This window comes from Tachypleus tridentatus, chromosome 6 (genome assembly GCF_004210375.1).
Source record: "Tachypleus tridentatus isolate NWPU-2018 chromosome 6, ASM421037v1, whole genome shotgun sequence".
NCBI lineage: Eukaryota > Metazoa > Arthropoda > Merostomata > Xiphosura > Limulidae > Tachypleus > Tachypleus tridentatus.
This window is the reverse complement of record NC_134830.1, coordinates 151,068,153-151,092,454: the sequence shown is the minus strand read 5'-3', so window position 1 is coordinate 151,092,454 and position 24,302 is coordinate 151,068,153. Positions and strand designations below refer to the sequence as shown.

The window sequence follows — 24,302 nt, the reverse complement described above, 5'->3', positions numbered from 1 at the left end:
GTAATTATTTACTTTATACATTTGTTGTACATGTTACCCTAATTACATGTATCTGTGTTCCCATTTCATGTGCCTTTCTACATTCGTTGTACACGTAACCCTAATTACATGTGTGTCTGTGTTCCCATTTCCTCTGCCTTTCTACATTTGTTGTACACGTAACCCTAATTACACGTGTATCTGTGTTCCCATTTCCTGTGCCTTTCTACATTTGTTGTACATACATGTTATCCTAATTACATGTGTATCTGTGTTTCCATTTCCTTTGCCTTTCTACATTTGTTGTACACGTAACCCTAATTACACTGCGTTGTCTGTGTTCCCATTTCCTCTACCTTTCTACATTTGTTGTACCGCGTAACCCTAATTACGTGTGTGTGTGTGTTCCCATTTCCTTTACCTTTCTACATTTGTTGTACACGTGAACCCTAATTACATGTGTATGTGTTCCCATTTCCTTTACCTTTCTACATTTGTTGTACACGTAACCCTAATTACATGTGTATGTGTTCCCATTTCCTTTACCTTTCTACATTTGTTGTACATACATGTTATCCTAATTACATGTGTATCTGTGTTTTCATTTCCTCTGCCTTTCTACATTCGTTGTACACGTAACCCTAATTACATGTGTATCTGTGTTCCCATTTCCTCTGCCTTTCTACATTTGTTGCACATATATGTTATCCTAATTACATGTGTATCTGTGTTTCCATTTCCTCTGCCTTTCTACATTCGTTGTACACGTAACCCTAATTACATGTATGTCTGTGTTCCCATTTCTGCTGCCTTTCTACATTTGTTGTACACGTAACCCTAATTATGTGTGTATCTGTTCCCATTTTCTCTGCTTGTGGTTGTAAAAAGAACATTCTCTAATAGATAGAGAATTGATGAAACTTTATAGAATGTTTCGAAAGTCTTTCATCATTCTTCTTCAGGCGACCTGAAGATGAAATCCAGAAGACTTTCAAAATGTCGTCCTCTACACTTGTGTCTCCACAACAGACAGATGCCTTCTATTCTACAAAGTTTCATCATGAATACTCTGCTTACACAATCTATCAGAGAATGGATAGACAGTTGTTACTTTTGTAATTCATTCTAAAAAAATTAGCCACTCTTGTGTACATAGGAACAGGTAATAAACTTTGTCTTGGGCTGTAATTAATCAAAAATAAATAAAGTGTTACTTTTATCTTGTTTTGTATCTAGCACACGTGTATCAGGTTTACAAAGATGCAAACGTTACCTTAAAGAAAAGTTTGATACACAGGATGTTTAAAAAATCGGGTGGTGGCCATTAATACCAACAATATGTTATTCAAACACCATCCTTGTTGTTGAACATGAGTGAGAATTAATGGCAGTAACAGTTTGTGCAGTATATTACGGCTTTGAAATTTATATCGTATCCTGAATAAAGTGTTTAATTATCAGTGTGCCTGTGGTTAAATTTAGTTCTGTAGAATATCTTCTTTTTTTTAATGATAATTTTTTTATAATCATCCCAGGTTTCTTCATAAAACATCTTCATATTATATTTGTGTACATTGGATTTTCCTGTTGGCTTGAGAGCTGGTCGTAGATTTCTGAAAAGAAAACAACGTGCATTTTTTTGGATTGCTTTATCTGTGACTGAGCTTAGAGCTCAGAAGTTATTGTTTTTTTTTCTTTCTGAAGATGTCTGGCTAGCATAAGGAGTGTAGAAACATAGTTGTCTGCTGGGAAGGAATCTAGGATCTGTAACATGTTTAGTAACAGTCTGGAAAGGGCTAGTCATGGCTTAGTAGTTAATGTTCTTTGACTGTAAATGCACTCTGCACTTTGAGACCATGGATGCATAGTAAGAGTGATAATTAAATCCAGTTATTACGTGAGGCAAGCAGTGTAAGTAGTTGCCACTGATTAGCTGCCTCATGTTTAGTATTTTGTTTCAAAATTAGGGTTAGTTACTCAGACGGCCCTCGTAGCTTTGCATGAAAATTCTAGAGAACAGACTAGATTTGCTGTAAAAGTGACAAAGAATAAACTTGCTTCAGTTTCAGTAGTTTATTATGGCTATGAAAGTTATATTTTAGTCATTTTAAAGTTTGAAATAAGTAGTTTTAAAGTTAATCATTCTTTCCTTCTTCTTTTAGTCGCTGGGACTCAAAAGTTCTGATATAACAACGGAACTTAAAATAAAGCAAGTCGCCAATCAGGAAACTGCTGAACATCCTCTCTTTGCTGTTGAGTTGGGAAACAATGGCTTAGCTTTACTTCAATTACAGTCGACTACTGTGAAGATGGTTAAGGTGTTTCCTGGAGTAAGTTGTTGTTAATGTTTACAAATATTTCTTAATCAGTTATGATATCTTTAGTTTAATAACTACAGGAACAGCAGTTTGTTTGTATATCATTTGATATCATTGAAATACTGACTATACAATGAAATTTAATTTGCACTCTGGCTGCAAGTATTACCTTCCTCACTCATAACATATCATTAAAAACACATTCAGGCCCAACATGGCCAGGTGGTAAAGGTGCTTGACTTGTAATTCAAGGGTTGCAAGTTCTTATCCCTGTCACACCAAACATGCTCGCCCTTTCATCCATGTGGGGCATTATTATGTAACGGTCAATCCCACTATTTGTTGGTAAACCAGTAGCCCAAGAGATGGCAGTGGGTGATGATGACTGGCTGCTTTCCCTTTAGTCCTACACTGCTAAATTAGGGACACCTAGCACAGATAGTCCTTGTGTAGCTTTGCACAAAATTCAAAACAAATCAAATCAAAAACATTCTTGAGCCAAAGAAACTGTAGGTCACTGTGACTTAAAATAATATATCTACACATGCAAATTTTTCTTTACTTTTGCAATGTTATCCAGTGTATTAGGTTGGTATAACTTTTATACGGACAATGATAATTTACACACAAAACTCTATCGGCTGTTCAAGGTAACAAGTCCAGATGTTTCTTTGCAGGCAGCTGATCTCTCTACAGCATTGTTTGATGGGCACCTTTATCTTTTCGTGCTTCTTCCAAAGGTCGAGGTGAGCGTATAACATTGTTTGAAAAGCTAAGAGTTTTTAAGTCAGTTATTGTTAAATTACTAGTAGTTACTTACGGCCATTACTGTTATTAAAATAAAAGAAACACATTTGGTAACCTTTAGAATATTAAGTTGATGTTACCTATTTAACTTTATTCTGTAACTGTGAATTGGACATCAGAAAGAACAATGTTATTTTTATAATAATAAATAAAGAATATAAAAAACATGTACATACCCCATCTGTGGTTATAAGTAATATATAAGTAAACATAAGACAGAACTATTAAACAAATCCTAAAAGAGAGGGTGTGGCAGTGAGGGTCTGGTTTTCTATTCAGTAGCTCTGTATCCAAACAAAATTGAAGGATACAAAAAATTATGGTTTGTAGGCTTCAAACATTAACTTTTGAAAAGAAAAAAAGAATTACTGTATTAGTATCCTCAAAATCCCTGTAATTTAGTACAGTCTCTAAGTATGTGTGGGTTGGAGATGTCCCATTCCTGTTCATCTACAGTTTTGGCAAAATTCTTTCTTTCATCTTCAAGACACTTGTACACAACTGTCAGAGTGACATAGAGGAGAAAATTATTTTTCTGTTTGTTATAAACTTGAGCTACTTAATAGTAGGTGGTACTAGTTAAGAACTTTTAAATGATCAGTTTGAAGGGTGGAGCCAGTCTAGTAGGTTTATAATATATATCTCAGCCAATTATAGAGTTGTGAGGTTCTTATTTTATATGTAGCTTGTCTTTATATCAAATTTCAGTTTCTAATTCAATGAGTACTCATAAATGGTGTATGGTGGGCATAATAAAATAGAAACCGAGCAGTAAGACAATTAGACATGTTACATGACATAAAAACTAATGCTTAACATTTTTTTCTGTACATCTTATTTTAAATTAAGAAATTGAAACGTGTGTAATTTTAAGATTTAAATTATAAACGATGTTTTGGTGCCAATCTCATTGATGTAAGTAGTAAAAATATTATTTAATAAAACATTTTGAAAATAACGTTCTAAACGTCATGATGTGGGCTTTAACATACAAGGGTAAGAGTATTCATAAAATTTTAAATGTAAGGGACTAAAATGTTCTGTCATCCATAATAAAAAATACCCTGCTGGACAAGGTTAAAGTAGTTTTGACTTCAAAATAAGGTCACATATGTTTATGTTCATGGATTGTATGATGTGGTGAAAAAATGATAGCAGTTTTTTTTTTTGTTTCCTTTATAGAATTACAAAGTGCTCTGTTTAGATACCAGTTCCTGGACAGAACTGCAGGAACTGGAGGGAACTTTAAATATTCCATCTCATCGTGGGACTGTCAAGAAGGTAAGTCAGCAATGTGGTAGGAATGTTAACTAATTCAGTCAAGTTCTATGTAAACATAGGCCTAGCATGCCCAGGTGGTTAGAGCACTTGAATCTCAGTTTGAGGGTTGCAGATTCAAATTCCTATCCTACCAAATGTGCTTGCCCTTTCAGCCATGGGAGAAATATAATGTCAGTCACATTATTTATTGGTAAAAGAGTATCCCAAGAGTTGGTTGTGGGTGGTGATGACTAGATACCTTCCCTCTAGTCTTTCACTGTTAAATTTAAGGACGAATAGTGCAGGTCGCCCTCGTGTAGGCTTGCAGGGATTTCATAACAAGCCAAACCATTGTAAACATATTTGTTACCCTTGTTGTTTTACAAGCAGCTAGATACATTAAAATGTTAGGAAGGTGATAGGAGGGAACGTTGAGTTGAAACCTCTAACCCAGAAATGTGTGACGTTAAATACTTAGCAGTGATTTTACAGTTGCCAGCAATATAAACATGGAGTGCTTGTGTTGAAACCGGAAACAGCCATTCATATTTCAACTTTGTGTTTGTTTTCCAGATGATTGTTTTGCCGTTCCTGAGAAAGGACAAAGAACCCAGTTACAAACTTCTTCTTACTTTTGAAGACCATTCTTTGGTCCTCGTTCACCAGCACGGTAAGTCTATTCTACAGCTCCACTAGAACAGTTGAATAATAATACAAATTTCTAAAATGTTCAGTAGTATTCTGTTGATGTTTCACTTTACGTCATTACTCATTCAGAAAGTCTTCAAATGGTGGCATAATTAAGATAAACCCAGCAATACATCTAAAGAAGGTTATTTTGATAATACTGTGGTCCTACTTCAAGAAATTACACTTCAAAAAAGTTCTCAAATAGTGATATAAATAATAGAAATGGTTTAATCTGTCTCAATCTTTCTGATTACTTCACAGTTTGTGGTATCAGCTAGATATTGTGATTACTTCACAGTTTGTGGTATCAGCTAGATATTGTGATTAATAGATATTTAAGCTAGATATTTGTGTTCTCAAATAGTAATATAAATAATAGAAATGGTTTAATCTGTCTCAATCTTTCTGATTACTTCACAGTTTGTGGTATCAGCTAGATATTGTGATTACTTCACAGTTTGTGGTATCAGCTAGATACTGTGATTGCTTACAGTTTGTGGTATCAGCCAGATACTGTGATTACTTCACAGTTTGTGGTATTAGCTAGATATTGTTATTACTTCACAGTTTGTGGTATCAGCTAGATATTGTAATTACTTCACAGTTTGTGGTATCAGCTAGATACTGTGATTACTTCACAGTTTGTGGTATCAGCTAGATACTGTGATTACTTCACAGTTTGTGGTATCAGCTAGATACTGTGATTACTTCACAGTTTGTGGTATTAGCTAGATATTGTTATTACTTCACAGTTTGTGGTATCAGCTAGATATTGTAATTACTTCACAGTTTGTGGTATCAGCTAGATACTGTGATTACTTCACAGTTTGTGGTATCAGCTAGATACTGTGATTAGTTCACAGTTTGTGGTATCAGCTAGATATTGTGATTACTTCACAGTTTGTGGTATCAGCTAGATACTGTGATTGCTTACAGTTTGTGGTATCAGCTAGATATTGTGATCACTTCACAGTTTGTGGTATCAGCTAGATACTGTGATTACTTCACAGTTTGTGGTATCAGCTAGATATTTTGATTACTTCACAGTTTGTGGTATCAGCTAGATATTTTGATTACTTCACAGTTTGTGGTATCAGCTAGATACTGTGATTGCTTACAGTTTGTGGTATCAGCCAGATACTGTGATTACTTCACAGTTTGTGGTATTAGCTAGATATTGTTATTACTTCACAGTTTGTGGTATCAGCTAGATACTGTGATTACTCCACAGTTTGTGGTATCAGCTAGATATTGTGATTACTTCACAGTTTGTGGTATCAGCTAGATATTGTGATCACTTCACAGTTTGTGGTATCAGCTAGATACTGTGATTACTTCACAGTTTGTGGTATCAGCTAGATATTGTGATTAATAGATATTTAAGCTAGATATTTGTGTTCTCAAATAGTAATATAAATAATAGAAATGGTTTAATCTGTCTCAATCTTTCTGATTACTTCACAGTTTGTGGTATCAGCTAGATATTGTGATTACTTCACAGTTTGTGGTATCAGCTAGATACTGTGATTGCTTACAGTTTGTGGTATCAGCCAGATACTGTGATTACTTCACAGTTTGTGGTATTAGCTAGATATTGTTATTACTTCACAGTTTGTGGTATCAGCTAGATATTGTAATTACTCACAGTTTGTGGTATCAGCCAGATACCGTGATTACTTCACAGTTTGTGGTATCAGCTAGATACCGTGATTACTTCACAGTTTGTGGTATCAGCTAGATACTGTGATTACTCCACAGTTTGTGGTATTAGCTAGATATTGTTATTACTCACAGTTTGTGGTATCAGCTAGATATTGTAATTACTTCACAGTTTGTGGTATCAGCTAGATACCGTGATTACTTCACAGTTTGTGGTATCAGCCAGATACCGTGATTAGTTCACAGTTTGTGGTATCAGCTAGATATTGTGATTACTTCACAGTTTGTGGTATCAGCCAGATATTGTAATTACTTCACAGTTTGTGGTATCAGCTAGATACTGTGATTACATACAGTTTGTGGTATCAGCTAGATACTGTGATTACTTCACAGTTTGTGGTATCAGCTAGATACTGTGATTACTTCACAGTTTGTGGTATCAGCTAGATATTGTGATTACTTCACAGTTTGTGGTATCAGCTAGATATTGTGATCACTTCACAGTTTGTGGTATCAGCTAGATACTGTGATTACTTCACAGTTTGTGGTATCAGCTAGATACTGTGATTACTTCACAGTTTGTGGTATCAGCTAGATACTGTGATTACTTCACAGTTTGTGGTATCAGCTAGATATTTTGATTACTTCACAGTTTGTGGTATCAGCTAGATACTGTGATTACTTCACAGTTTGTGGTATCAGCTAGATACTGTGATTAGTTCACAGTTTGTGGTATCAGCTAGATATTGTGATTACTTCACAGTTTGTGGTATCAGCTAGATATTGTAATTACTTCACAGTTTGTGGTATCAGCTAGATACTGTGATTACATACAGTTTGTGGTATCAGCTAGATACTGTGATTACTTCACAGTTTGTGGTATCAGCTAGATACTGTGATTACTTCACAGTTTGTGGTATCAGCTAGATATTGTGATTACTTCACAGTTTGTGGTATCAGCTAGATATTGTGATCACTTCACAGTTTGTGGTATCAGCTAGATACTGTGATTACTTCACAGTTTGTGGTATCAGCTAGATACTGTGATTACTTCACAGTTTGTGGTATCAGCTAGATACTGTGATTACTTCACAGTTTGTGGTATCAGCTAGATATTGTGATCACTTCACAGTTTGTGGTATCAGCTAGATACTGTGATTACTTCACAGTTTGTGGTATCAGCTAGATACTGTGATTACTTCACAGTTTGTGGTATCAGCTAGATACTGTGATTACTTCACAGTTTGTGGTATCAGCTAGATATTTTGATTACTTCACAGTTTGTGGTATCAGCTAGATATTTTGATTACTTCACAGTTTGTGGTATCAGCTAGATATTGTGATTACTTCACAGTTTGTGGTATCAGCTAGATACTGTGATTACTTCACAGTTTGTGGTATCAGCTAGATACTGTGATTACTTCACAGTTTGTGGTATCAGCTAGATACTGTGATTACTTCACAGTTTGTGGTATAGAGCTAGATACTGTGATTACTTCACAGTTTGTGGTATAGAGCTAGATACTGTAATTACTTCACAGTTTGTGGTATAGAGCTAGATACTGTAATTACTTCACAGTTTGTGGTATCAGCTGGATACTGTGATTACTTCACAGTTTGTGGTATCAGCTAGATATTGTGATTACTTCACAGTTTGTGGTATCAGCTAGATACTGTAATTACTTCACAGTTTGTGGTATCAGCTTGATATTGTAATTACTTCTCTGATAGAAAGTCAAACTTAAAATGACCTGTTTCTTTTTTCTATCAAACAAGATCTTTATTTTAATCTCTCTTAAAAAAATACAATACAGATGCATCAAAAATATTGTTTAATGTTGCCAGAATGAAGAAAGAAAGATCACAATATATAACAGTAACATTTTTTAAGTGATGTAGACTTTGGTTAAATGTAATGTTTGTAGTGTAATTTTGTCACAGCTGTGTCACTTTTTACAGCTAAATAAAATCAAAAGAATGTCCACTGCACGAACGTTTTGAATGTCAGTTTTGTTGTCATCTGTCAGTTTCATTTTGGCAGTTGTTTGGAGGAATGTTTAGATTAATGAACTTAGATAATCTGTTTGCTTGTTAAAATGGTTCATTTTTTAATTCCTTTATATATTTATCTCATTTTGTAAGGAAAATATATAATTTTATGAATGTAAAACTTTACTGTATCTACTGTGTTTAGTTTTAGTATCAAACAGAAGGTTCTGCTGAAGGTTGCAGCTTAGACTGCAGTTGTGGAGTTGCTTTTCATGGTGTAGACCACCTGAATGTGCGTAACAATAATTATTGTATTGATACATTATAGTTTTTTAATATACATTTACCGGGAAACTAATAAAGTGCTTTATGTAGGGAAGGTGTTCTGGAGCCGAGAAGAAGCTCTGGCCTCGGTGGTGTCCGTTGAAATAGTGGACTTGCCGTTATCAGACACAGATGCAAAAATTGAACAAGAGTTTGAAGTTGCTGGTGGTATACAGATGAAATTTTAATATCTTAAACTTTTACAATTACGGAACTTTGTGGAATTTGTGGTGACAAGTTGAAACCGATGAAATTTTGAGATGAAACTGTTCTAAATAACTTACAGTTTTAGAAACTTGTATGTCAGTATTAAATGACCAGAAACACTATTTGACTTTCTGGAACTAGAGATGCATTAATTGGGAAAATGTACATTTTTAGACTACAGGTTTTTATTTTGACAAGTCAGTTTTGAATGACCTGAAATATTATTTGACTTTCTGGAACTAGGGATGCATTAATTGGGGAAATGTACATTTTTAGACTACAAGTTTTTATTTTGACAAGTCAGTTTTGAATGACCAGAAATATTATTTGACAAGGTCACTGATACTGTCACTCTTCTAAATGTGCTGTTTTAATTAATTAATATGTAGTGTCATTGAGTATTCACAATAACTGGATAGTAAGCACTTTGTATACAAGCAGAGATGCCAACCATTATGATTTGAGCGTAATCATTATGATTTTGGTGTGTACATTACGACTATACCCTCATACAGACAAATGTTACAACTTGTTGCAACTCCCAAATTATTATATATTATATAGGCCTATACAATAAAGTGATAAATTGTTCCCCCAGGGCTTGAAAGGGGTGAAAAGAAAATTTCTAATGAGATACATATAAATTTTGATAATAAATAAAAGACATAGTCCAAATGGCTACTTGTGATAATCATGTTTGTGCTTGAAATAATAAAAAATATTTGTATCTCCGACGTCTACCAATAGTTTGGGTGTGGTGCTTCTCCATGCTGGGTACGTGGGGGAATCCATAGTTACGTCATCAGTGCTTGTCAGCTAATCAGCGCTCGCATAGATGGGTATTTCTAGTTTTCTAAGTGGCATAGAAACACCAATGCGATCATTCACAAGATGGAAAAAAAGAGGCCTTGTTCACCAGATTGTCTTGTTTTTGGCAAATCTAAAAGGACTAAAACTGTGAAAGGGCTCTGTCTTCAATCATTATGCTCAGTTATTTGAAATAGTTGGCATCTCTGTACAAGTATGTAATGATTAATAAATCCTTCTGACAATTGTTTTGTAATTTATACAATAGTTATAGTATTTAATATTTTTAACGTTTCTTTACTGGTGTTTTCAAGTATTATATCAAAACTAAAGATGCCAATGTGTAGTTTATCTTTTGTTTGGTGCAAGAAATTAATTAGTATGTTACACTCACATTATTTAGAAATTTTTGTTTTAATTTATAACATCTAAGTGGTAAAGTGTGGGTTGTTTAAATTAACAAAGCTAGTGAGGTTTAGACGTGAGGAAACCTCAGGTTCAAATGCAGACTATTAAGAGATTATTTTATTTGGTTACAGTATCCTACATTTTACCAAAACATTTTTATCATCACCTTATTTTTGTTTAGCTGATGTAACAACTGCCCTGATCACTCGGTTAACTACACAAGCTCTCCAGCTGCAGACGTTTCTTTTGGGAACACTGACGGGTCTTGGGAGAAAAGGATCTTTTGAAAGTGGTACGTCGGAGTTAATCAGGGACAAGTTTGGCTTGCACAAGGTCCTTGTGTTTGTTTCTGCTTCAGGAAAGGTATATTTTTAGGAATTATAAAAGAATGAAGTGGAATTTGTCAGCTAAGATGATTCTCTATATATTATCTGTTTGATATGGATTGTATATGTAACTAATTCATATTCAGTTTGAATATCTTTTGGTAACCTATATAAAATGACTGATACATTTTATATTCCTACAATTTCAGAGTATTATCCATATTTTTACTTCTTAATGAACTGTTTTCTTTCTTCACCTAAAACATTGTTCACATTATCATTATGTCCCTGTTCTTACCCTGGAGTTTTTTATTCACTTTCGAACCAACATCTTGTTAAGTTCTTATAAATCACAGTGATAGTTTAAATCTAACCAACATCTTGTTAAGTTCTTACAAATGACAGTGATAGTTTAAATCTAACAAGCATCTTGTTAAGTTCTTGCAAATGATAGTGATGGTTTAAATCTAACGAACAACTCTGCATGTTCTTACAAATGACAGTTATAGCTTAAACATAACGAACATCTGAACAAGCTCATACAAATTAGTGATATTTTGGACTTAATCAACAACTCAACAAGCTCTTACAAATTACAGTGATACTTTAAACCTAATCAACATTTCAACAAGTTCTTACAAATTACAGTGATAGCTTGGACTTAATCAACAACTCAACAAGCTCTTACAAATTACAGTGATACTTTAAACCTAATCAACATTTCAACAAGTTCTTACAAATTACAGTGATAGCTTAAACTAACTCTTTCAGCAAACATGGTTAGCTTTGTGAAACATGGAATATGCTGTACATGTTTTTCATGGGTTACAAACTTGGAATTATTGAAAATGGTAAGGAATTTGCACCTCATCTTTTTCTCTCTATCTGTCTTTGGTTGGAAAACACAGTTTATCAAATGTGGGTTCTGAATGGTACTACCAGTTCTAAATTAAAATGAAATCTGATTATTTATTATTGCCTGCAACTACACAATAATAATATAAAACAGTTACAAAGTACTTATTACTTTAAATATTATAAGTTCAGGATGTATACAGTATTCGATTGTTTGTCCTCCAGAACTCTGCTATTAAACTTGTTCTGTGATTTTTGTCTAGTGTGAATGTTTAAACATATCTAATAATTCTTAAGTTTTACTTATTTTAAGTTTTTAATGTAGGTTAACTGTTACAGGGATATCCTTAAATAAATTAAAATGGCATTTGTACACCAGTGTACGCACACTCCAGGAGAAGGTTAGCAGTGGCGTAAGGATATTGAATGTGTAATATTTTTAGGGTTGGTCTCTATGTTAAATTGTATACTGTCCTTAAAATTGCACTACTTTTAATCAGGTGTGTGTATTTAGGGTGGAGGTTTGGAGTAGCTTGTGGTAGAATGTTTAGGGTGGTACTGTTCTACTTTGGGAATTTTTAAAACTTTTAAAGGTGGAGAATGTTAGGTAATGTTTAGTAGAAATATTTTTAGGGTGGCCATATTTTGTTTCTACTTTTGACTTTAATACATTTCTTTTAGGGTAACTGTCTTCCTACAGCTGCCTCTAGACAGTCAAAGACAGTGAGAATTGAAATGTTGTAGCTATAAGCACTCAACTATGTACTTTTATTTAAATTTTCCATGACTGCTAACTACTTTGTCATTTTCTGTTTGGAGTTTGTTTGATAGATGGGATATCCCCAATGCTTTTGGGTGTTAGTTACCACAGGCAGTCTCTGTTAACCCCTTCCAGTTAACAACTGGAAAGTGCAATAAAAAAAAGTTTGAAAGTTTCTTATATAGCCTATTATGTTAGTTTGAGCTTCACAAAAGCTGTATTAATAAAACTTGGAAAACTTGCTTACCCTCAGTTTCTCAACCTAAGAATCAAAGAAATTACAAAATGAAACAAGAATTTACAATGAAAATGAATTGATGTTTATTGTTACTCCTGATCTCAAATTTTAAGAACTAAAATAAAATGAGTACTTACACCATTTCTGTTTCTAGAGTGATTGGTCAGCTTATTTGTTGGTATTATTGTACCCTCTTTTATCTAATAATAATATTGTTCACCATCTATCAAATAAAAAATATTGTTGTTCACCATCTGTCAAATAATAATATTGTTGTACACCTTCTATCTAATAATAATATTGTTGTACACCTTCTATCTAATAATAATATTGTTGTACACCTAATATCTAATAATAATATTGTTGTACATCTTCTATCTAATAATAATATTGTACACCTTCTTCTATCAAATATTGTTGTACACCTATCTAATAATAATATTGTTGTACACCTTCTATCTAATAATAATATTGTTGTACACCTTCTATCTAATAATAATATTGTTGTACACCTTCTATCTAATAATAATATTGTTGTACACCTTCTATCTAATAAGAATATTGTTGTACACCTTCTATCTAATAATAATATTGTTGTACACCTATCTAATAATAATATTGTTGTACACCTTCTATCTAATAATAATATTGTTGTACACCTTCTATCTAATAATAATATTGTACACCTTCTTCTATCTAATAATAATATTGTACACCTTCTTCTATCTAATAATAATATTGTACACCTTCTTCTATCAAATATTGTTGTACACCTTCTATCTAATAATAACATTGTTGTACCTTCTTTTATCAAATAATAATATTGTTTTACCTTCTTTTATCAAATAATAATATTGTTTTACCTTCTTCTGGCAAATAATAATAGCATTGTTGTACCTTCTATCTAATAATAATATTGTTGTACACCTTCTATCTAATAATAATAATAATGTTGTACACCTTCTATCTAATAATAACATTGTTGTACCTTCTTTATCAAATAATAATATTGTTTTACCTTCTTTATCAAATAATAATATTGTTTTACCTTCTTCTGGCAAATAATAATAGCATTGTTGTACCTTCTATCTAATAATAATATTGTTGTACACCTTCTATCTAATAATAATAATAATGTTGTACACCTTCTATCTAATAATAACATTGTTGTACCTTCTTTTATCAAATAATAATATTGTTTTACCTTCTTTTATCAAATAATAATATTGTTTTACCTTCTTCTGGCAAATAATAATAGCATTGTTGTACCTTCTATCTAATAATAATATTGTTGTACACCTTCTATCTAATAATAATAATAATGTTGTACACCTTCTATCTAATAATAACATTGTTGTACCTTCTTTTATCAAATAATAATATTGTTTTACCTTCTTTTGGCAAATAATAATAATATTGTTGTACATCTAGTAAATAATAATATTGTACACCTTCTATCTAATAATAATAATAATGTTGTACACCTTCTATCTAATAATAACATTGTTGTACCTTCTTTTATCAAATAATAATATTGTTTTACCTTCTTTTGGCAAATAATAATAACATTGTTGTACCTTCTATCTAATAATAACATTGTTGTACCTTCTATCAAATAATAATATTGTTTTACCTTCTTTTGGCAAATAATAATAATATTGTTGTACATCTAGTAAATAATAATATTGTACACCTTCTATCTAATAATAATAATAATGTTGTACACCTTCTATCTAATAATAACATTGTTGTACCTTCTTTTATCAAATAATAATATTGTTTTACCTTCTTTTGGCAAATAATAATAATGTTGTTGTACATCTAGTAAATAATAATATTGTACACCTTCTATCTAATAATAATAATAATGTTGTACACCTTCTATCTAATAATAACATTGTTGTACCTTCTTTTATCAAATAATAATATTGTTTTACCTTCTTTTGGCAAATAATAATAACATTGTTGTACCTTCTATCTAATAATAACATTGTTGTACCTTCTATCAAATAATAATATTGTTTTACCTTCTTTTGGCAAATAATAATAATATTGTTGTACATCTAGTAAATAATAATATTGTACACCTTCTATCTAATAATAATAATAATGTTGTACACCTTCTATCTAATAATAACATTGTTGTACCTTCTTTTATCAAATAATAATATTGTTTTACCTTCTTTTGGCAAATAATAATAATGTTGTTGTACATCTAGTAAATAATAATAATATTGTTGTACCTTCTTCTATCAAATAATAATAATGTTGAAAAAAGGACCAAGGGTGAGGAAGATGATTGAACTGTATTTAAAAAAGTAGAAGACAACTAAAATGGAATAGAAAAATAATGTTCACCACTGTTTACATGGCATATCAGCAGTGTTGGAACATTGTTTTATTTTAAATTTCTTCTATTCCATTTTAGCTTTTTTCCATGTTTTTAAAATTTTGTAGTGTGTGGGTATGATACCTGTAATCTGGTTGGAATATAACTTCATTACAGATTAACCACCCAGATTTACACAGTGTACCACTGTTTCAATACAATATATTTTTAATTCTGTCTTTAAATCAGAAAATTAAAGAAGTTTTAATCAGAGAGTTGCTGTGAGTCAGTCATGTTTATTTCCTAAAAGAGTTGTTTTTCTTATTACATAGGAAACATTTTGAGCCTTTTGTTGGCTTTTTTGTTTTCAGATTTTTGGAATTGACAGCCTTACTGGAACCATCATATGGCAGACATTTGTACCTGACTTGGTTCCGTTCAGTGAAGAAGGGCAGAATTCTCTCCCTCTGTTTGTTTCTCGTACTACGGCTCATATTCCCTTTTTTCCCCAGTGTACAGTGCTTGGAAAACACAAGGTACATGTTGGAATCCTTTTGACAACATTAGAGTAGTCCTAATTGGCTCTCACCATTTGCATTTATTTGCTTGTATTAGCACTTTGGTTGATGATCATCTTGGTGTTATTGATGGTAAAAATGCATATGCATGTATGTGTACATATATGTTTACATAGTCACAGATCTGATTCTAAGCCAAAAAGTAGTACCGAGTACTGCCTAATCTGATAAGTTAATCATTTCAGAATAACTTCTAATTTTTTCAAGAAGTATAGTTTTCTTTGCTCTTTCCATGATATCTTAAAATTAAATATTCAGTATAATCCTGACAAAACAATCTACACTGTGTAAGTTTTATGGCCTCCTTTTAATGAAAACACTTTTTTAATGGATGTAATGTTGAACTATTGTTTTATACACAAGATATCAGATTTTTTAAACACGTTTTAAGATTTTTAAGTAGTAATTTACTTGTTCAGTTTTTCTTTCCAAATGTTGACTGTCCAACATTCAAGTAATTATTTTATTTTAAGATTAAAAATATTTATGCATCAGAAAATTGTCAAATTTCACACACAAAATCTCCAGATAAAACTATCATGCTTTTTTTTTATTACAGAAAAGCTATATTTTATTATTTTATTTTAACTATTGTGCCTCCATAGGTTTGGTCAATTTGACTGACCTCGTAACCACCATAAAAATTTGAAAAAGAGAGGCAATTACAGCTTTTTTGTTCTAAGACGAGTACAAATTAGAACATACAAACATGAATATAAGTCTAACTGGCTTAAATCTCATAACATTGTACAAATATATGTATTTGTGATTTTTATTCTGTTGACCTTTAAGCCATGTCTGACTAACATTAAAGTTGCTATGATGTGGTGTACCTGCACTGTTACCATATCCATTTGGGTTGTAATACATAATGTATGTATCTATAATTTTATTAATGACAAATAAATTCTTAAATTTTCCTTAGTTATCTTAAAACAGTGAAGAAGTATAGAAAACAATGATCTCTTCTGCTTCATAATTGTGTACTCACTTGCCATAATTTGTTAAATCTCATCAAGTTTCATGCATGGAGGATATAAAACAAAATTTTTTTGGCTTTACATACACATTTTAAAATAATACATCAAAAACCCATAAATTACAATATTGGTACCATAGACTTTGTTTTTGGACATCACAAACATGCCACATTAAACACTATTGGTACCATAGACTTTGTTTTTGGACATCACAAACATGCCACATTAAACAATATTGGTACCATAGACTTTGTTTTTGGACATCACAAACATGCCACATTAAGCACACACATTTATTTCAATCCCCATCACACCAAACATGCTTATCCTTTCAGCTGTGAGGATGTTATAATGTGAAGGTCAATCTCACTATTTGTTGATTAAAAAAAAAAAAAAAAGTAGCCCAAGAGGTGGCAGTGGGTTGTGATGACTAGCTGCCTTCCCTCTAGTCTTACACTGGAGATAGTACTTGTGTAGCTTTGCCTGAATTTCAAAAACAAATGCAAACATTGGTATTTAAGAATTGTAATATTTACTTTGAAGTTAAGAAATTAACTAATGTATAACATCAACATTTGTATTCTCATCTTCAGTTTGATACCGAACTTACTGACGTACATTCGTAAAATGATAGTTCAATAAAAGTTTTAATGTAAGTCTACAAATGTCATGATATGCATTGTGAACCCTGACCATAGAAAAACCAGTAGCAGCAAGGTTAAAATGCATTTCATATGGGTGAGAAATCCTTGAGTTTGTGTGCATACAAATATTTATATATATTTATTGATTATGTTTGTTACTAATGGTATATTGAACAATATATATTCAGTTAAGGATATAAATAAACATGTGGTGATGCTCTTATCTGTCTACTTAACGAAGAAAACATCAGGCTTCTGCTGTTACAGGTTACTCAACATGTTATATATAAATTATACTAATAACTTTAATAGCAACATCAGTGTTTGTTTATATTTGTCTTGTTTCTTTCTACAACAAAGTATTAAATTTCAGAGGACTGGTCAGGGGTACATTTTTACATTCCATCCAATCACTGGCCAGACTGTTGACCAGCAGGTTCTAAGTTACAAGGTTATCCAGAATTCTATCTTAGGTTATGTTAACTCAGAGTTCTTGCGTGGGATCCTACTTTTGGATGATGAATTAAAAGTAAGACATTTCTGTTCCTGTTAAAAGGTAGAGTAAGTAGTGGAAGTTAATTAAAAGAACTATCTAGTTGTGTTAATTCTAACTCTTAAGAGATTTAGACAGAAATTTGTACATTAAAGGAACAATCTGGTTGTGTTAAAGCTAACTAAGAGATTTAAGCAGGAATTATAACATTGGAATAAGATATCTAGTTATGTAATGTATAGTTGGTATAATCTGGTAGTGTATAGTTAGTATGATTGGTGTGGGCTGGTAATGTATAGCTGGTATAATCTGGTAGTGTATAGTTAGTATGATTGGTGTGGGCTGGTAATGTATAGCTGGTATAATCTGGTAGTGTATAGTTAGTATGATTGGTGTGGGCTGGTAATGTATAGTTGGTATAATCTGGTAGTGTATAGTTAGTATGATTGGTGTGGGCTGGTAATGTATAGTTGGTATAATCTGGTAGTGTATAGTTAGTATGATTGGTGTGGGCTGGTAATGTATAGTTGGTATAATCTGGTAGTGTATAGTTAGTATGATTGGTGTGGGCTGGTAATGTATAGCTGGTATAATCTGGTAGTGTATAGTTAGTATGATTGGTGTGGGCTGGTAATGTATAGTTGGTATAATCTGGTAGTGTATAGTTAGTATGATTGGTGTGGGCTGGTAATGTATAGCTGGTATAATCTGGTAGTGTATAGTTAGTATGATTGGTGTGGGCTGGTAATGTATAGTTGGTATAATCTGGCAGTGTATAGTTAGTATGATTGGTGTGGGCTGGTAATGTATAGCTGGTATAATCTGGTAGTGTATAGTTAGTATGATTGGTGTGGGCTGGTAATGTATAGTTGGTATAATCTGGTAGTGTATAGTTAGTATGATTGGTGTGGGCTGGTAATGTATAGCTGGTATAATCTGGTAGTGTATAGTTAGAATGATTGGTGTGGGCTGGTAATGTATAGTTGGTATAATCTGGTAGTGTATAGTTAGTATGATTGGTGTGGGCTGGTAATGTATAGCTGGTATAATCTGGTAGTGTATAGTTAGTATGATTGGTGTGGGCTGGTAATGTATAGTTGGTATAATCTGGTAGTGTATAGTTAGTATGATTGGTGTGGGCTGGTAATGTATAGTTGGTATAATCTGGTAGTGTATAGTTAGTATGATTGGTGTGGGCTGGTAATGTATAGTTGGTATAATCTGGTAGTGTATAGTTAGTATGATTGGTGTGGGCTGGTAATGTATAGTTGGTATAATCTGGTAGTGTATAGTTAGTATGATTGGTGTGGGCTGGTAATGTATAGTTGATATAATCTGGTAGTGTAAAGTTAGTATGATTGGTGTGGGCTGGTAATGTATAGTTGATGTAGTCTGGTAGTGTATAGTTAGTATGATTGGTGTGGGCTGGTAATGTATAGTTGGTATAATCTGGTAGTGTATAGTTAGTATGATTGGTGTGGGCTGGTAATGTATAGTTGGTATAATCTGGTAGTGTATAGTTAGTATGATTGGTGTGGGCTGGTAATGTATAGTTGGTATAATCTGGTAGTGTATAGTTAGTATGATTGGTGTGGGCTGGTAATGTATAGTTGATGTAGTCTGGTAATAGACAGTTAGTATAGTTTGGTAATGTATAGTTATTTCTAAACAATGTCTAAACCTTTCATGTCTAATTGATATTTTAATTTCGTCTTTTTGGATACATTTTTTTTCATAAAAGGTATGAAAGGATGTTATAACAATACAGCACCATTCAGCTGTGTTTTTTCCTCCAGGTTCACGTCTATCCTAAAAGCTGTGAAAGGATATTGGATCACTACAAAGATATGCATTTTATATACACCGTTGAAGTAAAAACAGGAACGTTGTCAGGTTATAAGATCGCAGAGGTAAAACTACACTTGTACTTCTGATGAAACTTATTTGTGTATTTGATTCCAACAAGAGTGAAAACCCACTGATATACAACTGTGTATAATTTTATCACATATTTAATAGTTGCATTTTTACTGCAAGTACATCATTCCTAGTTATGAAGCTTTTATATGTAATATCAGTAAAGCTGTGTATTTAGTGGTACTTGTTGACCTTCTTGTCATACCAAATTTACCATTTTTCTTCTGGGAGGCTTATACTGTTAGTAGTTATAACTCAACACTGCTGTTGAGAGGAAAATCTTCATCTCTGTAACTCAGAGTTGATTCAAGTTGTGCAGTAGTACGACTCAAATTACACAGTAGTACAACTGAAGTTCTGGAAGCATCATCTCTTTGTGAAAGTGCCAGCACTGTTAACTGACAGAATGTTACTTAAGGACATATTTAATAACACTTCTTTGTAGCTGTTGCCACTGATGTCATTTGTTTGATATCAGGGCAACTGAGTTATACAAATGTAGTTAGTACTGTATTAATGTTTCCTTAGATAACAGTTAGGAGTAACAAATTCAACCAAGGTCCTCAGTCCTCTTTTATGACTTTTTAACACTACCACCTCAAGGATCTTTCACTACAACTTTGTGATATATACCATGTAAATGTTGATTACGAACAAGGTTTTGACTGTGTAAAAAGGTATTGTTCAACTTGGAATGTGATTCTTATGAATATAATAATTATTCCTTACCTGAAATCTGATGCATACTGTGAAAAAGTAATTTATAAGCTTTTTCCTCTAGATTAAGTTAAGCTTTGGCATGTCTGTTTTATAGAGTGATCGAGCCTCACCAGTGTGGAAGGTCATTCTTCCTGTTGAAAGTCAGAAAATCATAAAAATTGCTGTGAAGAATCCATCAGGTGAATATTTTGTTCAACCACTGTGTTGCTTTTTCGAAAACAGTTTTTGAAGCCAAACTGTTTAATAATAGATAAAACTTTATTACTAAATTTGCTTAAATTGATGGATTTGTTAATTTTTTTAAAGGTTTATATATGTGAGCCTAAAGTCATTGTTTTTACTTAGGCACTCCTTACATTGGAGGAAATATACTATAATAAATGTTGAGACAGTGGTGACGCCAGTAACTTAGCAAAGTAGTTTTACGATCACATTTCTTAAATACGTATATTAGTAGGGTAATTTCTCAAAGTTTCTAATATTAAGAATTTTAATTCAACTTTTTGTCTATTTTGTTCCTTATTCTGATGAACCATGGATGTCTGGACAGGGTTTTTATTCATAGATAACTTTATAATATTTTCACATCACTGGACTGTAGAAACTAGAAGCGCACAGTAACAGACACACATTTCTTTTATAGAACATGTTCACTCACAGGGTCGGGTCATGGGAGACAGAAGCGTTCTCTACAAGTATTTGAATCCCAACTTGATGACTGTGGTCACCGAAGGAAATGATCCGGTCACAAAATGTCAGTATTTTTTTTTCCATAATGAATTTAAAGACATCAACTATGTGTAGCTAAGTGTTCTAAGAGCTGTAGTTTTCTTTTTTGTTTTATTCCTTAGTATGTAAAGAGTGACATTTTAGTATAACCTAAGGAAAGTCAACTTTTTTTTGCTTTAAAATTTGTCATAAAAGACCAATACCACGAATGATACTCGAATCATCAACAATCTCATGTGGCAATACACGAGTATTGTTAGTTCTTTAGGTACGCTCGTGTCTGTAATATATGATGTGACATGAATTTCCTGCTACAGATGCAAAGTGAATGCACAAAATCAGTAAATAAAGAGGCCTAATCTATACAGATGATCTTGTCCACTGTTTCGTATCGAACATTAAAGTTTCTTTCTCGACCTCTCCAAAGTGGGTTTCTCATTATCAAAGTGGCATATGTTGCTATTCAAAAGTCAATAATACTTGCAGTTCAAAATTAATTTTTTGAAAAGCTGGATCCAAAATGGCATTAAATTGTTCTTGTGTTTTCACTAAATTTATGCAAGCTGTCATTATGTTCTAAAACTGAATGATCATTTTCAATTTGATGTGCCTGAAGGGTTAACATGCACTAATTAGGACTTTATGAGGGTACTAGAAAATGGATGTTTTTGTCTAAAATTAAGTTGGTCAGGTGGACAGATAATATCATGTCGGATTGTGGGACAGGTTTAAGTACCTTATTTTGTTCATCATTTCAGCTACACTGAATATTTACCTGATTGATGCAGTAACAGGAAGCATTATATACTCAGCTTCTCATAAAAGGTCCAGAGGTCCAGTACATGTGGTTCATTCAGAAAACTGGGTGGTGGTGAGTAGATCCTTTATTTTATATATATTTCATGGCTGAAAGTACAGAAAATGGCTATTATTCCATTCAAACTTTGCTTTTGTGACCTGGATAATGAAATTTATCATCAGTTCTAGTATGCTGAGTGTGATTGATTGATTGATTATTTGGAATTAAGCACAAAGCTACCCAATGGGCTCTGTGCTCTGCCCACCATGGGTACCAATACCTGGTTTTAAGCAGTGGGTCTTCAGACATACCACTATGTCACTTGGGGGCAAAGTTAAGTGTGAGTGTTAAAACGTACAATTAGCCTGCTTCAGTGTAGGTAAAACATTTAACATCTTGTACATTACTTGTTATTATTAGTTCACTGACCCCCTTTGGAGTGGAAAAGATATGTTTTTTTCATAACTACTAATATATTCAAATGGCATTTATCTTCTCAGTGTCATCACTGTCTATTTTTATTTTTCAGTTTGTTTCACATTTTCATTCAACGATAACACTGGGACTATTTTGGGACTGTCCCAAGTTTTTAATATATTTACTGGATTGAAGGCATTGTCAACATTGGTCACTAACAAATAACGGTCACTTCTCTTGTTTAATCAAATAGTGAGGTTTAATTGTCAGTCTTTCAAAGTATTCACAACACCAAAGAAAAGGGCATATTTTTTATAAGTTTATAATTTGAGGCATACTAGGCTATACATGGCTTTTCATTTATGCATGTTGTGTAAATGTTTCAGAGTGCATCTAGAACTGTATTATTGTACCACCATTTTGTCAGAACTGTTACCCCTTAGTTTCCTGACAAATTGGGGTCCTTGAATGTACAATGAAAGTTGTGGTTTCTTTATTTCAGTACAACTATTATAATGAAAAGTATCGTCGAACAGAGATATCTTCCATCGAGCTTTACGAAGGAAAAATGCAGAGTAACACAACAGCCTTCTCATCGCTGAATCCGCCCTTCCCACCTTTGGTGGAACACCAGACGTACATCTTCCCATGTCAAATAGATGCTATGGCTCACACGCTGACTGAGAGGGGAATTACAAATAAACATCTTATAAGTAGGTGACGCCTCTTTAGAGCTTTCACTTCTCCATTCTAATAATGGTGTGAAAATAACTAGGATATAAAGCATTTTTTAAAATGAAACATAAAAATAACAGTAAAACTCAAAAAGGAATGAGACATTGATCAGTAATAAATTATATCTTACAATGAAATAATAAAAAAATTGTGTAAATTATCTGAGGCTTTTTATTATAACAGTACATAGTTTTCAATAAGTGATAAATTGATTTTGGTAAAGTGTATTTGTTACTTTTAATTACCAACTAATTTTTTAGTTCCAGCGAAGTTCACAAGTTGAGAACTTTTATATTTTTTTATTAGTTTCTTTTGAACAAGGCCACATGAAGGCTATCTGCATTAGCCATCCCTAATTTAGCAGAGTTAGACTAGTGAGAAGGCAGCTAGTCCTCACTACCCACCACCAATTATTGAGCTACTCTTTTACCAGTAAATAGTGGGATTGATTGAAACATTATAACAGCTGAAAGGGTGAGCATGTTTTGTGTGACGGGGATTTGAATCTGCGATCCTCATGGCCAAACCACCTGGCCTATTTTTATTGTTACTACCCTCAATGTAAAAAACTCTTACCAAACAACTTGGATGAAATCTTTGATTTTCTGTGTAACATACTTTGAAAGAACCTCATCAATCAGAGGCAGTAATATTATTTGTGCATGGCAAAGGACCTTTCAAGCAGTTTGGTTTGCAAGTAGTTTAGAAGAAAATTACTTGGATATAGCTTGAAAATATTTATTTGGTTCTGGACCCTACATGTTTTCCCAACATCAAGGAATATCCTACATTGTTACGCTTGTTTTAAACTCAGAGTATCTTACATAATAATTTGGACATGCTACATAAAAGTGTGCTCAATTCTAACATTAATTCTTTACTACTCTACAGTTGTTGTGTTAGCACGTAACAGTTCCACTGTCCAATTTTATTTACAGCCTACTGTCTCAGTGGTAAAACTTTACTTTTTAGCTTAATGGTGCAGTTGCAAAAAACACGAAACATAGCCCATACTAGTGGTACTCAGATGCTGAATTATTATAATTGTACTGTATTGTTTGTAAGGTGTGTACATTTAAACCAAAATTAACTCAAACAACAAGGTATAACAGTTAATGGTACAGTCACATGGAGGTATTAAACTGTTTCCCACAAAGACATGGTCAGGCATATTGTGTGGGAGAGGTCTCTCTCTTTTGTGAAAGTTTTCTACTTTTATTATAAGAATATAAAAGAATGTTTCATAACCAGATAGTGCATGACGACTTGATTAATCTATTCAATAATAATTTACAGTAGTTACTTTTATTTCAAAAATAAACACAAAATATTGG

The 24,302-nt window shown here is 32.7% G+C and overlaps 1 protein-coding gene across 1 annotated transcript in view; it reads left to right on the top strand.

The window, feature by feature from the left end:
* Positions 1 to 2,147: 2,147 nt before the first annotated feature.
* EMC1 (ER membrane protein complex subunit 1) overlaps positions 2,148 to 24,302 on the top strand; it is a 25,224-nt gene continuing 3,069 nt past the window's right edge. The window contains exons 1-13 of the mRNA XM_076508803.1: positions 2,148 to 2,309; positions 2,975 to 3,043; positions 4,287 to 4,385; positions 4,938 to 5,034; positions 9,078 to 9,194; positions 10,630 to 10,811; positions 15,328 to 15,492; positions 17,532 to 17,687; positions 19,448 to 19,561; positions 20,383 to 20,467; positions 20,932 to 21,042; positions 21,776 to 21,888; positions 22,736 to 22,946. Coding sequence (XP_076364918.1) covers positions 2,289 to 2,309; positions 2,975 to 3,043; positions 4,287 to 4,385; positions 4,938 to 5,034; positions 9,078 to 9,194; positions 10,630 to 10,811; positions 15,328 to 15,492; positions 17,532 to 17,687; positions 19,448 to 19,561; positions 20,383 to 20,467; positions 20,932 to 21,042; positions 21,776 to 21,888; positions 22,736 to 22,946 — 1,540 coding nt within the window. The 5' untranslated portion in view covers positions 2,148 to 2,288. The remainder of the gene's footprint in view (positions 2,310 to 2,974; positions 3,044 to 4,286; positions 4,386 to 4,937; positions 5,035 to 9,077; positions 9,195 to 10,629; positions 10,812 to 15,327; positions 15,493 to 17,531; positions 17,688 to 19,447; positions 19,562 to 20,382; positions 20,468 to 20,931; positions 21,043 to 21,775; positions 21,889 to 22,735; positions 22,947 to 24,302) is intronic.